Source organism: Tricharina praecox (genome assembly GCF_024521635.1).
Source record: "Tricharina praecox strain CBS 144465 chromosome Unknown BZA05scaffold_10, whole genome shotgun sequence".
Taxonomy (NCBI): Eukaryota; Fungi; Ascomycota; class Pezizomycetes; order Pezizales; family Pyronemataceae; genus Tricharina; species Tricharina praecox.
In genome coordinates this window covers 988,415-1,011,462 of record NW_026250412.1, presented here as the reverse complement: position 1 = coordinate 1,011,462, position 23,048 = coordinate 988,415, and the positions used below count along the sequence as shown (strand labels likewise).

At 53.2% G+C, this 23,048-nt stretch overlaps 5 protein-coding genes across 5 annotated transcripts; 4 read left to right on the top strand and 1 right to left on the bottom strand.

Annotated features, from left to right (window-relative positions):
• Positions 1–959: 959 nt before the first annotated feature.
• Positions 960–2,766, bottom strand: BZA05DRAFT_396549 (putative short-chain dehydrogenase). Its single transcript, XM_051483543.1, has 3 exons — positions 2,647–2,766; positions 1,372–2,586; positions 960–1,295 (listed from the first exon to the last, which is right to left on the bottom strand). The coding sequence occupies exons 2-3, from the start codon at positions 2,292–2,294 to the stop codon at positions 1,172–1,174; spliced, it is 1,047 nt and encodes a 348-aa protein (XP_051340171.1). The 5' UTR covers positions 2,295–2,586; positions 2,647–2,766; the 3' UTR covers positions 960–1,171.
• A 7,907-nt stretch (positions 2,767–10,673) lies between these two features.
• Positions 10,674–12,244, top strand: BZA05DRAFT_396544 (aldose 1-epimerase). The gene has a single exon (XM_051483542.1). The coding sequence runs from the start codon at positions 10,996–10,998 to the stop codon at positions 12,163–12,165; it is 1,170 nt and encodes a 389-aa protein (XP_051340170.1). The 5' UTR covers positions 10,674–10,995; the 3' UTR covers positions 12,166–12,244.
• Positions 12,245–14,095: 1,851 nt separating this feature from the next.
• BZA05DRAFT_396543 (uncharacterized protein) lies at positions 14,096–17,389 on the top strand. The gene is made up of 3 exons (XM_051483541.1): positions 14,096–14,469; positions 14,537–16,352; positions 16,470–17,389. The coding sequence occupies exons 1-3, from the start codon at positions 14,258–14,260 to the stop codon at positions 17,085–17,087; spliced, it is 2,646 nt and encodes an 881-aa protein (XP_051340169.1). The 5' UTR covers positions 14,096–14,257; the 3' UTR covers positions 17,088–17,389.
• Positions 17,388–18,016, top strand: BZA05DRAFT_396541 (uncharacterized protein). The gene has a single exon (XM_051483540.1). It carries the CDS (start codon positions 17,545–17,547, stop codon positions 17,884–17,886), a length of 342 nt encoding a protein of 113 aa, XP_051340168.1. The 5' UTR covers positions 17,388–17,544; the 3' UTR covers positions 17,887–18,016.
• Positions 18,017–18,483: 467 nt separating this feature from the next.
• Positions 18,484–22,904, top strand: BZA05DRAFT_473614 (uncharacterized protein). The gene is made up of 3 exons (XM_051488075.1): positions 18,484–19,214; positions 19,270–20,121; positions 20,182–22,904. The coding sequence occupies exons 1-3, from the start codon at positions 18,940–18,942 to the stop codon at positions 22,733–22,735; spliced, it is 3,681 nt and encodes a 1,226-aa protein (XP_051340167.1). The 5' UTR covers positions 18,484–18,939; the 3' UTR covers positions 22,736–22,904.
• The last annotated feature ends 144 nt before the right edge of the window (positions 22,905–23,048 follow it).

The window sequence follows — 23,048 nt, the reverse complement described above, 5'->3', positions numbered from 1 at the left end:
CAGCACCGAGGCGGTGGCCAGCCCACAAGGCCACGCGGGGGTTTTTCCCGTGATTGAAGATTTGTGTCAACCCTTATCAACCAGGGCTGTCAACCGTCTGTCCGGACTACAGTCCACTAGTGGACCGTAGGCCCGTCCCGTCCCGGGCAAGCTTTCCAGAGGACTGATCCATTCCATCCGGAGGATTGTGTGAAAGTTCTATACCGTGAGAGACACTGAGATATACAGCCGCACAGCCACACGTGCGCACACCGGCGCCACGGTGTGGCGCCACGCCACTAGCAGTGTCCTAGTGTCCCAGTCCATTCCGGGCCCTATAGGGTATCGGTCCTCATTCTTCCAGCCCGGAAGACTGTAGTCCTTGGTCTCCTCAACGCGACTTATTCCGCCCCGGGTCGAGAAACCTCAAAGACGGATGGGACGGACGGTTGACAGCCCTGTTATAAATCCCTCCCATCCCGCTCTGCTACCCAGTGTTCTACATAGTTCAGTCCGTCCGTCCTAGGCCTCAGACCGGAATGGACTGTATCTCGGCAGTCCGTCAGGGAGCGGTTTTCGGCCGGACTAGTCCGAAAGGTTTCGACATCAGGACGGACTGCAGTCGACTGCAGTCCCGACCGGACTATGTAGAACACTGCTGCTACCTGCCAGCAGGGTCTAACGGATGCCTAACACATCGATGGATACGCACTACACCCACCTACTCCCAACCCTTTTCTGCTCCGGAATCGGCCCACTGCGTGATGGGCAGGATTAGAGGGGAATATTATGTAGTACTTCTGAATCGTGCATACTGGTGGGTAAAGGAGGAGCGGCGGACTGTGTGGAACATCAAGCAGCAGCAGCAGCAGTAATACCTCCGTACGGCAATCTTCCCCGGGAGTTATGAAACGCTGAGGCTTGGAAGATCACCTGAGGTTGGGTATTCAGTATATAGTAGTGTATTCTTGGATATCTACCATATTTCGTACACCGTACACTGTCCGTCATAGCTACCATCCCCACAGCCACTGTCTGTGTTACAGTTCTTCCTAACCGCCTTCATTATTCATAACCAAAGAAAAATAACACAACGAGAATAAATGCGACAACAACAAAAATCATAAACCAATTTCCCGCTCGACCCGACGCAGCACATGCAAGAAACCCGTCAACGCAACCAAGCCCGCACCTACAGGCTACCGTCAACGACCGGGCCAATCTCCGGCGCAACCTCGCGAAGCACCGTAGTAATCTCCGTCCAGACCTTCTCCTGGAGAAGCTGGCCCTCCGGTCCAACCGATAATCCACCCGGCCTGTATATCACACAACGTTAGCGAATGCGCTGGGAACCTTCACGATCCGCGACCGCAAGTCAAGTCTGCAACTCACGATCCCAGCTTCCCCATAGAAGTATAGTACCCTCCCTGGCCCTCGATCCCGCCCGCAGCTGCGATGAGGAGATTCCTGCTGCCGTACTCATTCGTGTACCCCGTGAGCCTGTTCAGGATGCGGGTAGGGATAGGCGTATCCGCTCTTCCAAGCGTGCTCTTGCACAGGCCAGGGTCGACCGTGGCCACGATTACCAGCGGCTTCCCGTCTGTGTGCGGAACGAGACGTGCGAGCGCGCGCGTGATGTACACGTTCAACAGCTTCGAGTTCTGGTACTGGATTGTGCGGTCGAAGCGGTTCTTTTCGAAGTTGCTGCGCTCGTTGAGCACCGCAAGGCAGTTCGGCGCGCTGCGCTCCAAGAACGGCGCGACTACGTGCATCCCCGACGTCGTGATTATCATGCGCGGAAGGTCGGCGTCCGCGAGGGAGTTTCCGGCAGCGGCAGAGGCGGCGCGCGACTGCAAGATTAGTTTGGGGAGGAGGAGAAGCCCGAGCAGCGTCGTCGAGAGGTCGTTGACTTGCAGAATCTCCTCCCAGCCGTCAGCGGTGGTGTTGAAGTGCGTGCTCATTACACCGGCGTTGAGGAATAGGTAGTCAATCTTCTCGAGAGCGGCAGCTCGCGCGCAAAACGCCTTGACCGAGGCGAACGAGCTCTGATCGAGGTCCCAGACTTCCACCTGCGCATCCGCCGAGATGCCGGGGGTCTTGAGGAGGGAGACTTTCGCGGCCTCCCCTTTAGTTGCGTTACGGACGCCGATGATAACACGAGGGGCGCCAAGAGCGAGTAGGTGGCGGGATGTTTCAAGTCCTATGCCGGTGTTTGCACCGGTAACCACAGCTGTCTTGCGGGCGAAGGTACCATGGGGAGGAAGGGGTAGAGTTGTAAACGGCTGGGCAAAGAGGCCGATCGTTAGCCGAAGCATATTTGCGTTGTGCGTGTTGAAAGGGTTGTATTATTCTATTTTGCTTTTCGTATGGGACGAGTGATGAATAGAGGATGGTGAGGTTGCAGAAGAGGAATGCGGGGGTGTCGAAGTGTAGGTACGGAAGGCAGTTGGAAGATTAGAGAGACGAAGCGGTGTCGAAGGGGGAGTTCCGAGGATGAAGAGGGATAAATCTTCAGGATGAGACGAATGGGTCACTTTGACGGTCCGGCCGTGTGGAAAAGTGGTATCGCTGGGCTGGTACCTGAGTGCGGTATCACTGGGTTAGAACCTGAGTACATTAGTACAGACTGTACAGTGCAGATCTAGAAAGCGAACAAGTATAAGGTACACAGAAGACGGGTTCAACGATGCCCAAGATCGTCTCGAACGGCTGCAACCTTCGTTGTATAGTCGGTTTTTACTTTGAGTTGCGCCCCCGGTGTATGTCTCGGGAGAAGGAAAAGTCCAGTAAAATCCGGATGCAAAGCACAATATGAGAAAGCCAAAGAAAAAGAGAGCCGGGCGCAAGGTGGGGGCCGGGATTCGTGACATGAACTCGCACTCTTACCGGAACCCCGGTGATTGCATCTACATCGCCGAGGGCTGCATGCGGCCTGTCGGTACCTTATAGGTACCAACCGTTGAACCAAGTAGGTACCTTGGGGAATTTGAGTTGAGCCGGGCGGGATTACCACGTCCGGCATATGTACTTGGCTACCTAGACCGGTTGGCTTCTTCAGGGGACGCTAAACAGTCCGGTCTGGTGTGGTGGAGGACTGGACGGACGGCGGTCCTCCTGACCACGTGATGTGACGTCCAACGAGGCGCGCATCCTTAGCGCTGCCTTCTAGAGTGGTTACCCCGCACCACCGCTACAGAGCGTCTGCGCGTAGAGTACTCTAGTACGGACCGTCGATCAACATCATCCCAGATCGTCTAACTTCAATGAGGTTGAGTACCGACGTATTACCAGCATCGTGTCGGTGTGAAAACCATTGCGTCTGGGTTGAATGCGATTGAGTCGGAAGATCATGTGGGTTGCACGGTTGTCTATAAGACTACTTAGTCAGCACAGAACGCTGATGTTAGGTATCAGGTACCGATGGGTACCCGTAGGGTACCTATCTGGGCGTTACATTATGGGTCCTCAAACTTCCCTGGTGAAATCGAATAGGTTTCTCGGCGTTAAATAATTTTTCTCCGCATTGGACGGACAACCTAGTAGGAAGTACATAGTCCTCTGGAGAACCTGCACGGGACGGCCCCGCTCCACAGAATTGGACTGGCGCCCGGACAAACGATTCACCACAGTAACCCTACTCTATTACTCTTGAGCAATTATATTGTACATGAAGTGATCTACATCCCATCTACGGTACTCGAAACTCCGTAAACGCAGGCGGCCGAAATCCACCCTCGTCGTGCACGCGTTTTGCCCTATGTAGTAAATGGAAAGACGAGAGTTAACGTCGTGTCTCAAGTCCACGTCGTAGGAGACCACCGAGATTAAGACACCCCTACAGGGTATCGCCGAAGCGACGGATATATGCTAACGACATAACCGGTCGGTACCCAACGAGCACGCGAATCACATCACAGTCGACATTCCGACCTTCTGTATAGAGTAGGATTCGCCCACACTTGTACTCTGGGGGCACGGGGCTCCGCAGCGAGGTCGATTGAACGGACGGAACTGCCTACCTCCCCAGTCTAGCGGAAAAGGAGTGCTGCCCCCCCCGACCCCGGTCTACCGTGGTCTATCGTCAGGGATGGACCGTACTCGCGCTCGAAGATGAATGGTATGTACTCGAGTTGCGAGACGATAAGCATCGGATGTAGCCTGCGATTGGCGTCGTGGCGTCGTGGCGTCCTTGGCGAGAGAGTGTGTGATGGCGGTGATGCTTCGCCGCCATGAGTAGCTTCACCGACTAAGGGTAAACAGTAAACTATCGAATGCGACATTTTAGGTTTGGCTCGAGCGTAGGGCTGGGCGGAGAGCAATGTGGATCCCGCATAGAGCTCGTGGCCAGATATCGGTGACACCCGGGTGGAAGCAGACATGCAATCTGCCATGACCTATCTACTAAGGCGAAATCCCATGATGATTAAACAAAACAAAACCTTCACCGTGGCTCGAACCAAAAACCTTCACCACCCGCGGTGGGTGGCTTGGAAACCCCTCTTCCCCAGGGAGTCGAACAGCGAGCTTTCAGCGCCGGGGCGGTAGCCTAGCCCACAAGGCTACGCGGGGTTTTTTCCGTGCTGTAAATTTTCCGCGCGCGGTTATGAGCACGTTCTAACACATAACAGCCACTCAGAAGCAGTGCCACTACGGACTGCATACCTTCACATTTGATAGCTCGACCCTCCAAGCTAGTAGCAACCTCATAGTACCTGTGAAGCTTTACGACTGCGCTGTAGGCCCGTTAAAGCACAGACCTGCGAGGTGCCAGTATAATAGAGTAGATTTCACCCTCCTTGTTATATACAGGACCTACATAAAGTTCAATCAATGCCTCCGGATTCATCCCTCCAGCCATCCGGCGATGGACCCGCACACGCACACAGCCGGGAACGCCCGGAACGAACGATGCTCTTGCCGACCTGTGCTCGCTACTCACTCCATATGTATCGGAATGTGTTTAAACAGCGGCACAGCACGGCTTCGGCATGCCGCATCATGCCGAGGAGCACGACTTGACCACAGTCGACACCGCCGACTAGTACTCTACTATGATAGAAGTTCCTGATAAGGTAGTAGTAGATCGGGTATTAGCGCGGCAAGGCGTCTAGAGTATCGCGAGTAGGGCTCGTTAGTCCGAATCATGGAAAGCACTCGGACACGATCGAACCATCTACCAGTATCACAAGAATTCGTTTGCATTCAGCGTTCCGCACGCGATAGAAACGTTGTTTCAAGAGAGGTGATTGATGGAACATGGAGTTTTGGAAACCATAATACATGTTAGCCGCCGCCGTGGCTAAAGCACGGGAGGCAGCTGTGGATCGAGAGTGCAGACCACAAGTCCACAGTCGATTAACAAGCCGATGTCATCCTCTCGCACAGCAGCCAGAGCAACAACATTTCGCTAATGGCGCATGCATCTCACTCATGCATGGCCAGGAGGTAAGACCTTTGCTATGAAAGGAAGAAGACCTCCGCGTACAACGTGGGGGGATAGTAAACCACGTTATACGCGTATAACTTGGGGCGGTAGTAGACCACGTTATACTTCTTTGGTTATTTATTTGCTCGTCCGAAACCGTCTGTAGCCCAGTTTCGGAGGCGTGGGCCTTGGCCATACGTGTGGCATGTCTCTCACACATGACACACATGGCCTGGAGGAAAGACCTTCGCTCAATTCTCTCTCACAACAAAGGAAGAAAACCTCCGCGTACAACGTGGGGGGATAGTAGACCAGGTTATACGCGTAGAACTCGGAAGTTATACTTTTTTTAGTTTATTTCTTCCTCGTCAACACGAAACCGTCTGTCACCCGGTTTCGGAGAAGCCATCCACGGGGAGCAAGTCGGCTCTCACCCGACTTGGAATCCTGGCGGAAGGGGGAAAGAACTTCGCCGGCAGCAGAAGAGAAAACCCCGTCCTCGGATCTTTTCTACTCAGCCTCGAAGGTTGGATCCGTCTGTTGGTGCTGCAACAGTCTACTTTGTAGACTGGTTGCACGGACCTCAGTTCCTCGCTACTACGGCTGAGCAGGATAGCTCTGTAAGGTTATCCTGGAAGTAAAATGTGGGGAAGAGAGAATGACGTACCTCGAGGATTGAGCTCGGGCTCAGGTTGAATGAAGGAGGGAGGGGGAGTGACTGGAAAGGAAGGAGGGATGGAGGGTGGAAAAGTAGGAGGGATGGGGGGAAGGAAGGCGAATATTCGACGTTCAATGGAAGCTGTGACGGTTGTAAAGAGAAGGAGAGAAGGAGGAGCAGAAGGGGGGGTTTTATAAGTGATTGAGGAGCCGCTAGGTTCTAAGCATTTTCGCCGCCGCCAGACCGCTAGACCCCACCAAAACGTGACACCAATCGCCGGAGTCGGGGTAAATTTCCCGCGAGCAGGGCCCCACCAAAACTTGCTCATCAGATGGAACGAGCGAGCAAACGTGACATGCCACTCGTTGGAGACAGGTTGAAGTACCTTGCGTGCCGGCGGCTGAACTAGTCGCTGTCACGGCTCATAACCACCCACTGTAGATGCCCGTAAAATCAATGCGATTCTCTCGCGCAGCAACCAGTGCAGCAAAACTCCGTTGCTGTGGTCCGCGACTAGGTGCTGGCAGGGACATGGGAGGCAGCCGTGGATGAGAGTGCAGTCCATTAAGCCGATAGCATCCTCTCGCACAGCGGCCAGAGCAACAACCTTTGACTTCTGTCATTTCTGTCACCCATGGCCAGGAGGAAAGACCTTTCCGAAAGCTGGCTCAGGTTCGTTCACATGAAATTACATAAGACGAGAGATATTACAAGTGGGGCGATATCCGCGATATTAATGAGTGGGAAAGGAGGGATGTCTCGCGGATCCAATTACGATACGGCAGTGTGTATTAGGAGACGTCAGTGGGACCCGCTGGCTAGTAGCAGAGCGGGAGGGGTTTATGAGGGTTGACGCCAACCTTCAATGACGAAAAAACCCCGCGTCGCCTTGTCAGCTAGGCCACCGCCTCCCCTGGGGAAGAGGGGTTTCCAAGCCCCCCACCGGGGGTGGTGAAGGTTTTTGTTCTTTTGCCGCTCTAGTTTTGCGCATGGCATACATGTGATGTCACTCGGTAGTCGAGTGCGATAATTTGATTGTCATATGGCGCCACAGGGGGTGCTGCGATCGGAAGGATTACCTACCGGTGATATACCTTAGGCAGGGGGGTCTCCGTAATGATTCCTTATTTCTCACCGGGTGCAAACAAGAAAATTGGACTAGTATGTGTACATACATCGCTACAGTTTAGATAGGCTGTGCGGCATTGATGAAGGAAGAAAAAAGGATATGTTTCAGCAATGCTTCGGATGAAGTGAAATTGACTATGCCCATCACGCTTCGGTAGTAATAAGAGTAACGAACGTATTGACAGGCCTGTACGGAGCGCACCTAAAGCCTACAGCCCACAGTAGTACCGCTGTAGCGGGGCGATGACATCTACAGAATAGACGATCAACCACTCTCTTCTCTTTCTCCTTGTGTGTTCCCTATCTCTCCATTTGCCGCTTTCCATCCTGGAGAGGCATTGGCGAACGAGCCCTGGCAAAACCAGTACGCCACCGAGTCCAAAACGGGCTTTTTGCACTGGGTGCAGTGTATTGCCTGGTAATCCGCTGACATTCATCAAGAAGTTTTCCTTTCATACACAGTGGGTAGACTGGCTCTGAAGGTTTATCCCTTCAGCTGTACGCGTAACGCCGCTGAACTTACCTCCAAAAATCCGGCTTTGAAGCGTTGGTAGACCATCGCTGTAAGATATTATAGGAAATAGTCCATATCCTGTAATTGAAGCTATCTCATAATGGATATCCTGTGTTAACGATGGTGTGCGTTGGTGCCCGCATAGCTGTTACTCTTTGGGGAGAACACCGGGTAGGGGACGGAGCCGTCCACGTGCTGGTAGCAGAGCGGGAGGGGTTTATGAGGTTTGACGCCAATCTTCACTCACGGATAAAACCCCCGCGTGGCGTTGTCGGCTAGTCCACCGCCTCGGCGCTGAAAATTCGCCGTTCGACTCCCTGGGGATGAGGGGTTTCCAAGCCACCCACCGGGGGTGGTGAAGGTTTTTGATTTTTTGTCGCAATATTGGTTTTGCAGGTGGCATACATGCATTGTTACACGGACGGCGAGTGATTGGACATGCAGTAAGCGCCCCTAACGAATGCTACCGGCGCCACATCGTGCTGGCTAGTAACGAGGTCCTAACCCCCGGCCAGTCAGAGTGGGCAGAAAAGCAGTGCGACGGTTAGCCATAGTCTAGATAGGCTGCATGCGAAATAAAGCAGAAAGATCTCTCTCTCTTTCTCCAACGAATGCTACGGTCGGAAGAATTACTTACCGGTGAAATAACTAAGGGAGGGGGCAACACAATGAATCAGGAGTCCTTTCCCTCACCGAGCGTAGACACAAAAACTGGACCTGTATGTGGGTACATCACCACAGTTTAGGTTAGGCTACGCGCGATTGATGAAAGAAGAAAAAAACCATTTGTTTTAGCAAAGTGCATGGGATTAATTAAAACCGGCTCTCATCATCAAGCTCCGGTAGTAATAGGAGCATGAACTTCGTGGCATACCAGTAGAGTAGTGAGTGCACTTATAGCCTACAGCCCACAGTAGTCGTAAGGACAGCACACTGTAGTACTCGTCAACACCAGTACGCTAGGTACCGAATTCAAAAAAGAGCTTTTTTGGACTGGGTGCAGTGTATTGCCTTGTATTCCGCTGACATCATCAAGGAGTTTTCAAGGAGTTTTCCCTGCATAAGATGTGGGCTGGTTGCTTCTCAGCGTTTATGCCTTTAGCTGTGCGTCGCCGAAGTCACCTCAAAGAAATACTGCTTCCTGGAAGCGCTGGCAGACCATCGCCATAAAATACCTATCCTCGGCAATATGGTAGTCCAAATCCTATATGCATTTGTAGCTATCTCACGACGTCCCGTGTTGACGGTGGTGTATGCATGTTAGTACTAGCAGACCTGTTACTCTTGGTGCTGCGACTCTTCATCATTGCGATCAAAGAGGAGTGACGTATGTAGAAGGGAGATCACTGGGTGAGGGGCGGAGCCGTTGAGCCCAGCTGGTAATAGAGCCGGGGAGAGGGGTGGAGAGGGGTTTATAAGGGTTGACACAAATCTTCACTCACGGAAAAAAACCCCCCGCGTGGCCTTGTCGGCTAGGCCACCGCCTCGACTCTGAAGTCACGTCGTTCGACTCCCTGGAGAAGAGGGTGTTTCCAAGCCACCCACCGGTGGTGGTGAAGGTTTTTGATTTTTTTGCCGCAATAATTTTGCCAGCAGCCGGCATGCGATGTCACTCGGAATACGAGTGATCGGACATGCACTAATCTTGCGAGTCAAGTCACGGTGACGATACAGCCGCTTGATGAAAGTTGGGTTGGACAGTGCCGTGGAACTGGAATGCGCACATGTATTGCCATGATCATCATCGATTGCAGGCAATTACTGAGTAAACAAAAAAATCAGCGATTGAGGGAGTAGTCTGGAAAGGTTGTATGCGGAATATCTACCTCAATCCCGGGAGCGGACACAGATTGCCGTAATCTAGATATGTCGCATGCAATCAATGATGAAACAATAGCAAACTAATCCATGTAAACTTTCTATGCACTTAACGGGTCACGATGCGATTCGCGCTGCAAATCCATTAATCAAATCTATGACGAAATATTTTTCTTCTCAGCATAACTCTGAGCTCTCCGAGCTCCTGTATCTCCGCTGCTTAGCGAAGCGTAACAGCAGCAGTTGGCGCACCACTGGTGATGAAAAATGGATAAATACCGCCTGGATCTCACTTTCCCGTCACAGCTCCCACGCATCATGCATCGTCCTAGACCACGTCCTGTCATCCACAATCTCAATTGTGACAGCCAGAATCTTCCCGAGCTGACGATAACAGCTTCCTGCTTTACTTCCCTTCCCTCACCGAGAAACTTCAGCCAAAAGTGTCGCGCATCCTCAAAAGTTACCGAGAGGAATACCGCCTTTCTCATGTCGTCTACCACCAACCCCAAAATATATCATATCCATGGAATCCTTTTCAAACCATACCCGGTTTCCACACATATCGACCATGGCACAGGAAGTCTTTCCGCGTTCGTGAGCTGGCGGCAGCAATGCTCCCTTTTAGATTGATGTGATGAATTTCAGGAGCGCCATGCGGGGTGGGTGCCTGGGCGATAATCGATTCCTGGTTTTGTCATCTCACACGGGTAATGCCCCACTCTATCGACGCGTGTCGTGCTGGCTTCTTCGCCGGCAAAAAGCTAGGTAGCTGGGCTACATGAACCGTGTCGAGAGGAGACTCCGTATAAAAGAGGAAGGATTCTACCAACCTCTACTATCGCGGTGGGGGATTCCCGGTCCCCGGAATATTGCCAGCCTGATTATCGAAGTTATCATACGCGTGTCAAGGAAGGCCTTGCGTATCTGCTTTGCCTCCATATAAGTCCCAACAGCGCGAGGTTTTGTATCACCCACAGTCGGTTGGGTGAATGGGGGTGAGGCGAGTCGGAGGCGTGATATAGGAGGGGGAAGTTATCTGCTATGCACGGTTGTTTTCTTTACTCTCGCGGTCGCTAAGCCGGCTAATACCCCATACACCGGGTCGGATGATTGTTGTGCAGATCGCACGTTTCCCCGGCTCATGTCGAGTTCTTTAGGCATAACAACGCGGGGTTGGCCCCTGCATTCTCAACGATCTTCCACCGCATGCAAGCCACAAAGCTTGCTCTTTTGCGCACAGCCGTTGGATTTTGCCGGCAGCGACGTCAATCGAGACAGCTTCCTCATCACTCCCGCTGGATTTCTCCGCCCATAGCCGCCGGAGGAATTCATAGCGAGGGGTTTCCAGGAACAAGGTACGATTCAAACGGGAATCCGGGATGTGGGAATCCGGGATTGACGGCAGATATGGAATGATAAGTATCCGCTTCCCCATCTACACAATACGAAACTGTATTGATCGATATCGACATGATGCGTTTCTCAAAGACCTCAATTCCAATCCTCCTGGCCACCACCGCCTCCGCCGCGGTGCTGCCATGGAACTCAACGATCCCTCCCCCCGATGCGAACGGCAAATACACTCTCCGCAGCACCGGCATTGTCGCGTCGTTCGTCCCCTACGGCGCAGCGATCTCGAATCTCTTCGTTGCGGATAAGCACAACAGCACACGGGACGTCGTCTTAGGCTGGGAAAACGCAACGTTCTACACCGAAGACCCATGGCACGACCACTACGGCAGCGTACCGGGCCGGTATGGCAACCGCATCGCCAATGCGTCGTTCACCATCGACGGCGTCGAGTACAAAGTCGACGCGAACGAGCACAACGGGACCAACACCCTGCACGGCGGCAGCAACGGATGGGATTATCGGAACTGGACGGTCACCGCGCTGACGGACTCGAGCATCACCTTCTCGCTGTTCGATGCCGACGGGGAGATGGGCTTCCCCGGGGATGTCCTGGCGACGAGCACCTACACGCTCACGCCGTACACCTGGCACATCACGCTCACCGCCCTGTCGCTGACGAAGAAGACGCCGTTGCTGCTGACCAGCCACGTCTACTGGAACCTCGACGGCTTTGCCAATCCGGATTCGGAGAAAGTGTACGATCACGAGCTGCACCTGCCGTTCTCGGGCATGCGGATCGGTGTCGACGACAATCTGATCCCGACTGGCGAGCTGCTACCGAACAAAAACGGCAGCGTCACGGACTTCTGGTCGCAGCCGAAGGCGATTGGAAAGCACCTCAACGATACCGAGCGGGGGCCCGACTGTGGCGCTGGCTGTTCGTTCTACGATAACGCGTTCCTCGTGGGTCCCCACGACAAGGAGAACCAATATGTGGCGCGGTTGAACAGCCCTTGGAGCGGCGTCGAGGTCAAGGTGTTTACCGACCAGGCCGCGTTCCAAATCTACAGCTGTGCGGCGTCCAATGGAACGAAACCCATTGGGAAGAGTACGCAGGGTTTGTCTGGACGGCCGGCGGTGATCCAGGAGGGCGGATGCGTGGTCATGGAGGCCGAGGACTGGATCGATGGTATTAATAACCCGGAGTGGGGGAGAAAGCAGATCTGGGGGCCTGAGGATGGTCTATTGACATTTAATGCGAGGTATGAGTTCTCGACGGTGTATTAGCTAGGATATCGGGATGGGAGTCTGTAATGCCCGCCAAAGAGATAATGAATGTACGTCTACCACAATAAATAGCTCTGCTAGTGAGATGACTTTGAGTCGGCCCACTATTTCATTGCAGACAGGCAGTTAGCTTCACCGTGAAATTACTAGTCTGGGCCATCTGCGCGCAGTGATCGAGATCCACAACGCCACAGCCGAGACGCCTCAATTTTCGTCATCATTGCCTTATCGAAGATACACCAGCTATAGCCCAGACAGATAAAGTGATAGTAAACAAAGAAGGCAAACCCCATTGTCGTCACCGTGACTCGACTCGGAAGATTGCTGCATGTACAATCACTCGTCGTCCGAGTGACATCAGATGCAGGCTGCGAGCAAAACTGGAGCGGCAAAAGAACAAAAACCTTCACCACCCCCGGTGGGTGGCTTGGAAACCCCTCTTCCCCAGGAGTTCAACGACGAGCTTTCAGCGCCGAGGCGGTGGCCTAGCCGACAAGGCTACGCGGGGGGGTTTTTCCGTGAGTGAAGATTTGTGTCAACCGTCATAAACCCCCTCCGCTCTGCTACTTGCCAGCGGGTCCAACGGCCCCGCCTCCACAAGACAAGACCCGACGACTACCCCAATGCCGGCGCTTTTTACAATGAGAATGGTAGACGCCCCGGCAGCGTGAACACCATCGGAGGCTACCTACTTCCCCAACATGGATGTCAATGGATTTGAGGCCTCTCTCTCTTCGGTATCAGCAGTGCTGAGACTATGTACACATGAATATGCAGCAGTAAAAGCTGCTAGAAGGTGTCTCCAAGCACTTCGAGAGCGCCAGCCGTACTCTTCATGACGTTGCGGGAAAGAACATTGGATGTCACGGAGAAACCTCCAGTGCAGACTACTTTGTAATGTAGTCTAAAGATCCTGAATACCTGACGTCCACTGGTGGTTCCGCTCTCAGGGCAGTCGAGTCAGCCGGCAGTCACATCCTCACTGGACTCGAGCCTCTAGCCTCCGCCATCACTGTGTCCTCGCCTCTACGCTTAGCCCCCCCGGCTCACCCGAGCACGAACAATCTATTAAAAAAAGTAGAGGATAAATGTGTGATGGGTAGCGATATGGCCCTTTCCCGAGTAGCAGGACTCTTTTCGTAATAAAAGCGCGTCTGATCTGTGAAGCCTCTATCAATAGTTCGGCCTTACTTACTCCGGAATCAGCCGTTAAAACTCCGATTCTAAGGTCCGTTTCGGTTTTTCTAATCTGCCACGATCTAGAAGCTCCCTGGGAAGTCTCACCACAGCCCCAGCGGCCCTCCGAAAATAATGGTGGCTCCATGGACAAGGCAGTCCTCAATGCCGTCAGGAAACACAATTTCCAGGTCGGGTGCTTGTTGAGCTTGGGGACGGCAATGAGTTTAGGTCCATGATTCTATCACCATCCACGGTTGATATTCACTTCTTAGAGCGATCTTATATGGCACCCATCGAAGATAGTGAAGGTTCTGTTTTCGCCGTTGGTAACCACCACGGTATGACTTGAAGTTACATTTTAGTACATCCATGAATGCACTGTTATTCGTCAACCGAGTGATAGGTATGAGTAGATGAACTCCAGGCGATTGCGCAGCCTAGTTCTGCCATTGGTACAGGCCACACGTAGTGCGTACCTCAAGCCCTTGAAAGTACTCGCCGCTCATAGTTATTTCACTGAGGTAATTGCCCGAAGGTCATTTCAGTACCGCCCTGATTCGTCGGAGGTGTCCAACGCGAGATCTCAATAGCGAATTTGCCGCTGTTTACCCACATTAAACAGTTACATAACAAAATTTATCCCGGCGACATGAGTGGAGTGACGAGTGATCTCTGTGAACGTTAGTAAGCAATGGGTCTTTTGGCAATCTAGCCGGTTGCGGACGGGCCAGCGTTGAGGCTCATGTCATCCCGACATTTCACGTCCAAGCGCGTACACTCAGACCCACTTGTTCTCTACCATCAGCAACATCCACGTCGCCCCCAAACTCACTCGCATCCTATCACCCAATCGCCTGTTCTTTCGTCAGTCACCAATTCCGAAGAAGGCTCTGCCGCCCGAAAATAGCGCGATATGGGGGAGAAACGGAAACGCCCCTCCACCGCGCATGCCCGCCCCTCCACCGCCAAACGACAGAGCATCACTCCAGCGCCACAACCAACTCCTCCGATTCCGGTTGAGCCTGAGTTTCCCACGTCGTTCACTCGAGATGGAGCTCTACCGGTTCTTCCGGTATGTCAGCCGGCAAACCTTGCGCTGAAGGAGTACAAGTCTGTCGCAGAAAGGTTCGTGAACCATGCCATGATTGCTCACCCTCCAAGCTCATAGCTGATCGATGTTTTTGTCTCGCAGTAAGGTACTTGCAGAATCGCTTAATCGCTCCCGGCGAGAGTGGGTCGATGGGGAGATATTCGAGAAGTTCTGGACCAAGCCGTTGAAGTCGCGAAAACTCGATCCGGCGATCCTCGAAAAGAACCCCGGAAGAGACTGCATGGTGAAGCTGGGCAATGCGACGATGCACATTACGCCGCATAAGTTCGATGTCCGGCTCTACCAGGTTCTACGGCCAGTGAAAGATGTTCCACCGCCGCCTCCACCTCCACCGCCGCCTCCGCCTCCAACTCCACTGCAGCCAACAGTACAACTACAACCACCAGCGTCGGGTCCGACTGTACAACAAGCTTCTCAGCCCGCAACTACACTGCGAAGTGCGCCACACGTTCAGCTAAACGTCGCTCCTCCAGCGCCGATGCATAATATGGCTCCTACGGCGCCGATGATGCAGGCTCAACAGCCAATTCTGGCAGTTCCCGTGACGGCTCCCGCGCCAGCTCCCGCCCAGACTCGACAACCGGCACCTGTACAGCAACAATCAGCGTCCCTGCAGCAACGATCACCTGTTACGCCTAGTGCTCCTATACCGGCTCCAGTTTTGACCAGGCTACAGCCGGTCTCAGCTTCTCCACAACAGATGCTCCACCAACCGCCCTTGACGTCTCAACCCAACCACGGTCCACCCGCGGCTGGCCCGCCTACGCGTCCAGCGCCACAAGCTGCACAAACCACTACACCGAGCAATAGGCCACGTCCACCGGCACCGCTTGTCCAAAATGCCCCTCCTACGGATCCTCGTCCTCCTCATACTCCTCAGCAGCATCCGCCACCGGGCATGCAACAGGGACCAACTATGCAGCAACCACAACTCCAAGTTGCTACTCGGCCGGATCCAGTCATCCAGCTCCTTGCCATGAAAGCCGCCACGGATGTGCAATTGAAGGAGCTGATGCGAATTGTCGCCTCCGGAAAAGCATCTAGAGAACAGCTACAAGAATTCCAGGGCTACATCGATATGCTTACGGCTACCAGCAACAAGAATTCTCAGCCTCCACCTCAGCCGCGCCCAGGCCCTCCTGCTCCGCCTCATCAAATGCCTCAACAGCCACCACGGCAAAAATTACCTCAACAAGGACAGCCTCAGCAACCGATGCCTATGCAGATGCATCACATGCACCCTCCTCCACCAATATACCAACATGCACCGCCAGCACAGCCGCCTCGGATGCAACAGCCGGCACGACAATTCTCCCCACCCCAGCCAGTGCAACAGCGGCCTGGTCCGCCGTCCAAAAAAGCGTTCCCACAGGCCCCAAAACAAGAGATGTATGGTATTGTCTTTGAGTTCATCGACTCTTACAGCCAGGGTGACCGCTTTATGTTCCCGAAATTTACGATTCTGGAATACCTTGGTCGGGGCACAACTGTTAAAGCATCCTTCATCGTCACCAAGAAACCACCCGGCCTCGATGAAGAGTACTACGTACCGGTTACCATATCGTTGGAGTCGGCTTATCCGAGGGTTCTGGAGCATCTGAAGATGATCGTCGCAGATCCGGAGACGACGAGGACGCACATGAAGAAGATCATGGAGACTAAGAAGCGTGTTAATGACACGTTTCTGGCATATCGTCTGCGGAGAGAAGCTGGAGAGGCGGTGCCAGATAAGACATATATCGAGGCTCGGTTCGAACAACCGCCTCGGATCAGGGAGCCAAGAGCACCAAGGGAACCAAGGGAACCGAGAGATCCAAACACACCCATGCGAGAACCCAAGAGTGCCGGCAACGTTACGCAGCCACGGTCTGGGCCGAGGGTGAAGCACGTCAAGAAGGTTCGTACTTCTCTCGCTTCGAAGGAAAACAAATAATGTAAAACACCGCAATATCCTCAATCACTGTCGCTCCTTTATGCATTGTCAAGATGCATCGAATACTAAGGGTGTCTGTAGCACATCCAAAAATCCCCTAGCATCTCTAGCAGCACTGCCACTACTACTTCTGCGATTCCTACAACCACAAATATCCCTCCTGCTACAATTATTGATTCTCCATCTATTCCTATTTCTACCGCTCCTATCTCCTTTGCTACACCAACAGGCTCTTCACCTCCACCGCCTTTACTCCCGTCCGCGCCACCTAGACTTCCCCGACTACCCAAGCCTCCCCGATCACGAAAAGGACGGATCGCAGACCCAACCAAAAACTGCCACATTTGTCAGACCTCCAAAACGTCACTATGGCGGAAGGCTGATATCGAGGGGGAGAATGTCACCGTCTGCAACGCCTGCGGAATCAAATGGAAGACCAACGCCCAGAAGCAAGCTCAAATCGCGGCCGCAGTTGCGCAGGGCTTGCCAATACCTATATTTCCCGGGGACCCGGTAACCGAGGATGCCGCAGAAAATACGAGCGTTTTTGAGAACATGACGGTTCAAATGTCTTCTCCACCTCCAGCTACTCAGCCGGCTAATTTAGCTGCGCCATCGTCGGTCTCGGAACCCCCACCGGAGCCTACTCCTTCGACTGAAGTTCCCGCTGTTGATACTGCTGTTGCTACCTTGTCCTAAATTCTGTGCATAAACGGATATTGTGTTAACCTTGATTTTAATACTGAGTTTTTGTCCTTTCTAGCTTAGGTCTGCGTGGCGAACTGGTGTTCTTGCTCTTCATTTGTGCTTTTGCGTTGATTTAGGGTTGGTGATGGTGGATGCTAGGAGGATACGATGGTCTGTGCTGCAGAGGGAGATTTTATGCTCCCCACTGTGATGTGATGTTGAAATGCGTATGGATGGGTTTTCTTTGAAAGATGGGCCTTGGCACTGCGAGTTTGGCGTGTGATGTGAAAAACAATTGAATGAAGGATTGCCGGCCAAAATTTGTAGCAAGATTCGTACTTCCAAACAACTTGCACTTCTCATCATCGGAACCACCACACAACCACCACAACCGTCACACAACCATCGCCATCTTACAACCATCACCACAGCCGCACAGCGTACCTTCACCACAACACAGCACAGCACAATGCTATTCTCACTTGCCAGCAAACGTTCAGCAATTCCAGCCGTCATCCTTCTAATTCTCGTCGTCGGGGTAACATCCGGGGTTACCCGCACCTTCGAGGGTGATCTACTGTGGGGCTGCATTGGCGGCGCGGTATTGTTGGGGATGTCCGGTTGCTTTATTTTCGAGGTCCACCGCGGCTGGGGCGAGTGCTGGAACGGGGTCGACATTTCTCGCGGTAAGAAGACGGGACGGGACATCTTTGAGATTGTCGAGGACGATAAGAAGGAGGGGTTTGCAAGGAAGATCAGCCTGAGGAGGAAGGGGTCTGCAAGGGGGAAGGGCATCATTGTGGGCGGATGAGGGGAGGGAGAATGAAATGACGGGATTCTGGAGTATGGATACACCTACAGGATGAGAATCATCTGAGGCATGGGTTTACAGCATGCTCTATCCGGTCAACTAAGAGTGTTTCTCTCTTCATATCTTGTTCGCTCTAGATGCTTGAGAGCTGTGTTCGACACCGTAGACCTGCGCACAAAATACAGTGATAGACCCCTCATGGCTGTTGTGGAATTTCATAACTCGATGGAGCTTCATTGAGTACTGTATAGTGAAGGGGAGGGTAAAAAATACGCTTTGTGACCATGCCGATACGGAAAAAAGCGTATCGATACGGTGAAAATACGTATTTTGACCGTATTTATACGCTATTTAACCGTCCCGAGACGCCAAAAAGCGTATTTTTTACCCCCCCCCCCTCACTATACAGTAGGTACTTCGTCTGCCCACCACCAGGACACCACACGCGCAAGCTATCTAGGTAGGATGTATCATATTAACGACCGGTATGAGCTTACATTCCGCTCTCCATTCCACCTTGACTCCTACCCCACCTTCGGTTGCGTCTCTGGAGTACGTTCCATGGATGCCCGGCATCTCCGTCTCCACCGAAGAAACGGCCTAATGATATGTGTAGACGCCACAGCCCCGAGCGTTATCAGCCTAAACGCTTCGCTTGTTTCATCATCGTGCATTCGACCGATCTGTAGCATGAGCATGACACCCGTACGCCGAGTAGCGTGTCTGCCTTCTGAGTAGCCAGCTCGGTGGCGGCGGTTCACTTACCGCCGTCCGAGGGTCTGTAAGTTCAACGCTGTCGCTTGGATATCTGTCACAGACGAAACCAAGCGCGAGTGATCGGTCTGCATGAAGAGCCCAGTTAGCGCCCATCGAGTCACGTGGTACGCTAATCCCACTAGCCTACTTGACCCTTGACACCTGTAGCGAGAACTAGAAACCCCCAAAACCCAGTCCCACCAGCGCGACGCTCGAGTCCCCATATCTCCAAACCTTCACCACGCAGACACGACCACCACCACGCTTGGCGAAAGCACAACACACGGACATCTCGCGATGTCGCTCACCCCCACCACCGGCTCAATGCTCAACCTCTGCCTCCGCGTGCACCTCCGCCGCCCCAACCTCCCGCTCCTCAAGATCCTGTGGTCACCACCGCCGGACGCAGGACCCTACTACGCGGTGTCGGACCTACTACGCAGCATCAACAGTGGCGTCTTGCTCGAAACCGAAACCCATGCGCTCGAGGACTACCGCGTCGAGAAGGATGGGTGCATCGTCTTCCATTTCATGAAAGTCTTTGCGGTGTTTCAAGATGGTGATGAGATTACGTGAGTTCTTCCGGGAAGAGTGGAGGGTTGAGGGGGAAGTGCTGATGGTGGATAGGGTTCGGCCACTGGCACTACAGGAGTTGAAGCTGCTGGGGGCGCAAAATAATAGGCTGCTGTTGACGCAACCGATGTTGGTTCCGAGCGGGAAGAGGAGGAGATTGGGGATGGAATTGAGGGCCTCGACACTGAGACTGCTGGAGGATGATGCGGAGGATGATGCAGATGAGGAGGAAGATGAGGATTATATTCCCACGGTTGAAGAGAATTCAGCGGGGGATGCGAATACCGAGGAGGATGATGCGGAGGATGAGGCCGAGGAAGATGAGGCGGAGCTTGAAGAAGCAAGGAAGCGGGAAGTGAAGGAAACGAAGAAGAGGGAGAAGAGATTGAAGCAGAAAATGCGGAAGGAGGTGGACAAGAGGAGGAAGGAGGAGGAGGAGAGGAAGAAGAAAAGGAAGAAGGAGAAGATCAGGAAGGAATCGAAACAGAAGAGGGAGAAGGAGAAGGAGAAGGAGAGAAGGAAGAAGGAGACGCGGAAGAAAAAAGAGGAAGAAGAAAAGAGGAAGCAGGTGGAAGAGGAAAAGCGGAAACAGGAGGAAGAGGAAAAGCGGAAGCAGAAGGCAGAGGAAAAGCGGAAGCAGAAGGAAGAGGAAAAGAGGAAGCAGATGGAGGAGGATGCCAAGAGAGAGCTTACCGCACACAACCATAACGCTCTCGTTCGCTTTGCTGTACCTGCAACCAAGGGCCATATAGATTCGGATGAATCGAGCTCTAATTCGGATTCCAACTCAAGTTCCGACTCGAGTTCTGATTCTAGTTCCGATTCAGACTCAGGCTCGGACTCAGGCTCGGACTCAAGCTCGGACTCAAGCTCGGACTCAAGCTCGGAGGACGAGAGGCCGGAAGAGTAAGCGCGACATCTCCCCCCAGCAGAAAGTACCTCAGAGCAGGAGCTAATAGTTCGTAGGAGGTCTTCGAAGAGAAGGAAAAGCGATATAACCTCGCAATCCACCACCACTGCCACCAAATTACCAACCGTCCCTGCTAAAGTACCAGCACCCTCTGCGGCCACCGCTACTACTACGTACAAACCTCGTGCTACCGCTCCTGGCACTCTGCCGCATCAGGGGAGTGAACTGACAAGACGACGAAGGAATCGCAAGAAGGGATGTCGGTTGCTACAGATGCTGAAGCTTGAAGGCGTCATTGGCGATAATTGCAGCTTGGCACATCTCACCGCGTGCCTTCGCGCGGGCGGACTAGACATCACCGCGCCGGCGGATTTGCTGAAACGTCACTTGAAAGAACATCTCCCAAGATCAATCGAATTACCTGCGAATGTTGAGAAAACTGCCGATTCCGTGTCTGCCACGAATGGCACAGATAACGTGGTTGGTGGGAAAGTCAAAGATAAAGTGGTTATACGGAATGGCCAAAAACCAGTGGGAGTCGGTGAAAGCGCAGATATCATGGACATTACGACAGGTGTCGATCCGGTCGACGCTGGCAAAGGCAAGGATGTCGGCGTTGGTCAGCCCCGTGGGACGGAAGGGAAAAACAACAGAAAGTCGAAGAAAGCCCGTGGGAAACAAACCGCCCTTACGAATAGCAATCTACCCGGGAATATCGGCGGCCAAGGTTCTGTGCAGGATGACGAAATGGCGCAGACTCTTGTTCCGCATGGCCAGCCAGAAGGCAGCTACATGATTCGGGCTAGTCGCAACCCGGATGCCTGGCGTTCCAAGATCTGGTTGAGCGCGTATGAGTGCGAAAACGAGAACCCCACGCTCCCGACTCCCGATTTCCCCTTCCAGCAGCAGCAGCTGCAGATGAATCCAGGGAAAAAGAGGAAGAGGAAGAACCAACGCCAAGAACAAAGCACCGCCCATACCGACTCTCTGGAACAACCGGATGTGGCGATATTAAATTATGATGAACCAGAGCAACCCAGCGAGCACCCCACGACCGAAAAAGATATTTCAACGGAAGAGGATCTCCCCAGCTTACCCGCCGACATTTCGTCCTTGGCTGCACTCACACAGCCACTTGTATGTGGGACGGTGATCGCTTTCAAGCGCCTTGATATGGACCCCCGGACGTATGTGCCGATCCTCACGGATTACCTCACCGCCACCATCGAAAAGGTACATACCGATGTACAGGATGGGCCGCAGCTTGAGCTCAGGCTCGCGATCAGGGACCGTCCGAAGCCACAATTCGACAAACGAACCGGTGAAAAAATCCTCGGTAGATTCGCTATGCCTGGTCTCGAAGACGAAGTAGAAGAGGGCCTAGTGTACCTGATGTGGGGAGAATTTCTGGAGCCCAAGGTAGTGAGGCTTCCCGAGCGTGGTACGGAGCCAGTGGAAGAGCCAATGGACGAGTCAGTGGTGGAGTCAGTGCAGCTACAGAAATCCCCAAGTAACGGGGAGTCTCGTCAGGCTGCAATGGTGAAGGAGTCTGGTTTGAAACGGGACGTGGGCCAAGATTCTTTGGAGCTGAACTACGGCGACGACATCTACATGGAAAATAACCGGACTCAAGAGTCGGCGAAAGAACATCCGCAATCACCCCCTCAGGATGATGACGATGACGGCCTGACTGCGGCGCTCAATGGTTTCGACTGTGAGGAGGGTAATCAGGACGTGAATATAGTCGATGAGATTCCCATCGTAGACGAGCGCGTGGATGAGGCAGATGATGAGGTGGATTCCCCTCCCGCTTCCCCTCCCGCTGAGGAAGCAGAAGTCACCCACAACGGTCTGCGGGCGCAGGCATCCGACAAAGAAGTGGATTCTCCTGCGGGAGGAGGGGAAGAAGATCGACGCTTGATTGAGGCGGAGAAAGCGATGACTCCCACCCCAGAGGAAGGAGAAGCCACCTCTCTTGCGATGGTCGCTTCCTGTTCTCCAGCAGTTGAAGATGATTCTCCCAAATTAAAGACTGAAGGAGGTGGCGCCCCAAGCTTGGATTTGTTTCCGTCCACAACCCGTCCTTCGCCGCGGGCAGCCAAGCGCGGGCCGGCCGCTCCCACTACGTTCATCGTTATCTCTGACGATGAGGACTCGGACCCCGGACCGCCACTGAACGAACTGTTTTCCCAGCAAAGCCTGTTTTCCCCTTCCCAGGGTGTCACATCTCTCCCCAAGAATGGTGGATCCTCCACATCGGTGCCTCAATATTTTCCACCACCATCATCCGCCCCGCTTCCCTCATCTCCGCCGCAGAGGCAGCTTCACTCCGAAGCTTCGCAGCCGAGCCCGGAAATGACGCCGGCGAAGAAGCACCAAGAAAGGAAGTCGAAGGTTGGCACTCCTCCCGGCGAGGGCTCGGCGAGACGAATATTCCGGGACTCGGTACCTAACACTCCAACCGGAAGCCAACAGTTGCGTCCCGATAACGTAAACCATGGAAGCCCCCAGGGTTCCCCCGAGAACTCGACGTCGACGCCGAACAAGTTTTCGCCAATTCCTGGTAACTGGGCGGCTCTCAGAGCTGTCAATACTGAGAAGGAGAAATAAGGGGTTTCTATGGGGATGCGATGAGTTCAGTTTCTCTAGTTTACATACTCTTGCTTTTGGTTTTGGGGGTTTGTTTGATTGCGCTTTTGTACTTTTCTCAGTTTGGCTTTAGTTCGAGGAGCATCATTACTACTAGTAGTACTTAATCCATCTTTTGTAGCAAAATGGAATATTCTTAGATGGAGAGCAGATGCAAATAAGCGATTCTGTTTGGTTGCAGCTTTGTGAAACTTTGCCAGAGAAAATCGAGGTCCTTCGAGTGATATCGCGTGTTATTGTTTACCTGGGTAGGTACTATGATAGCGTCCATGAA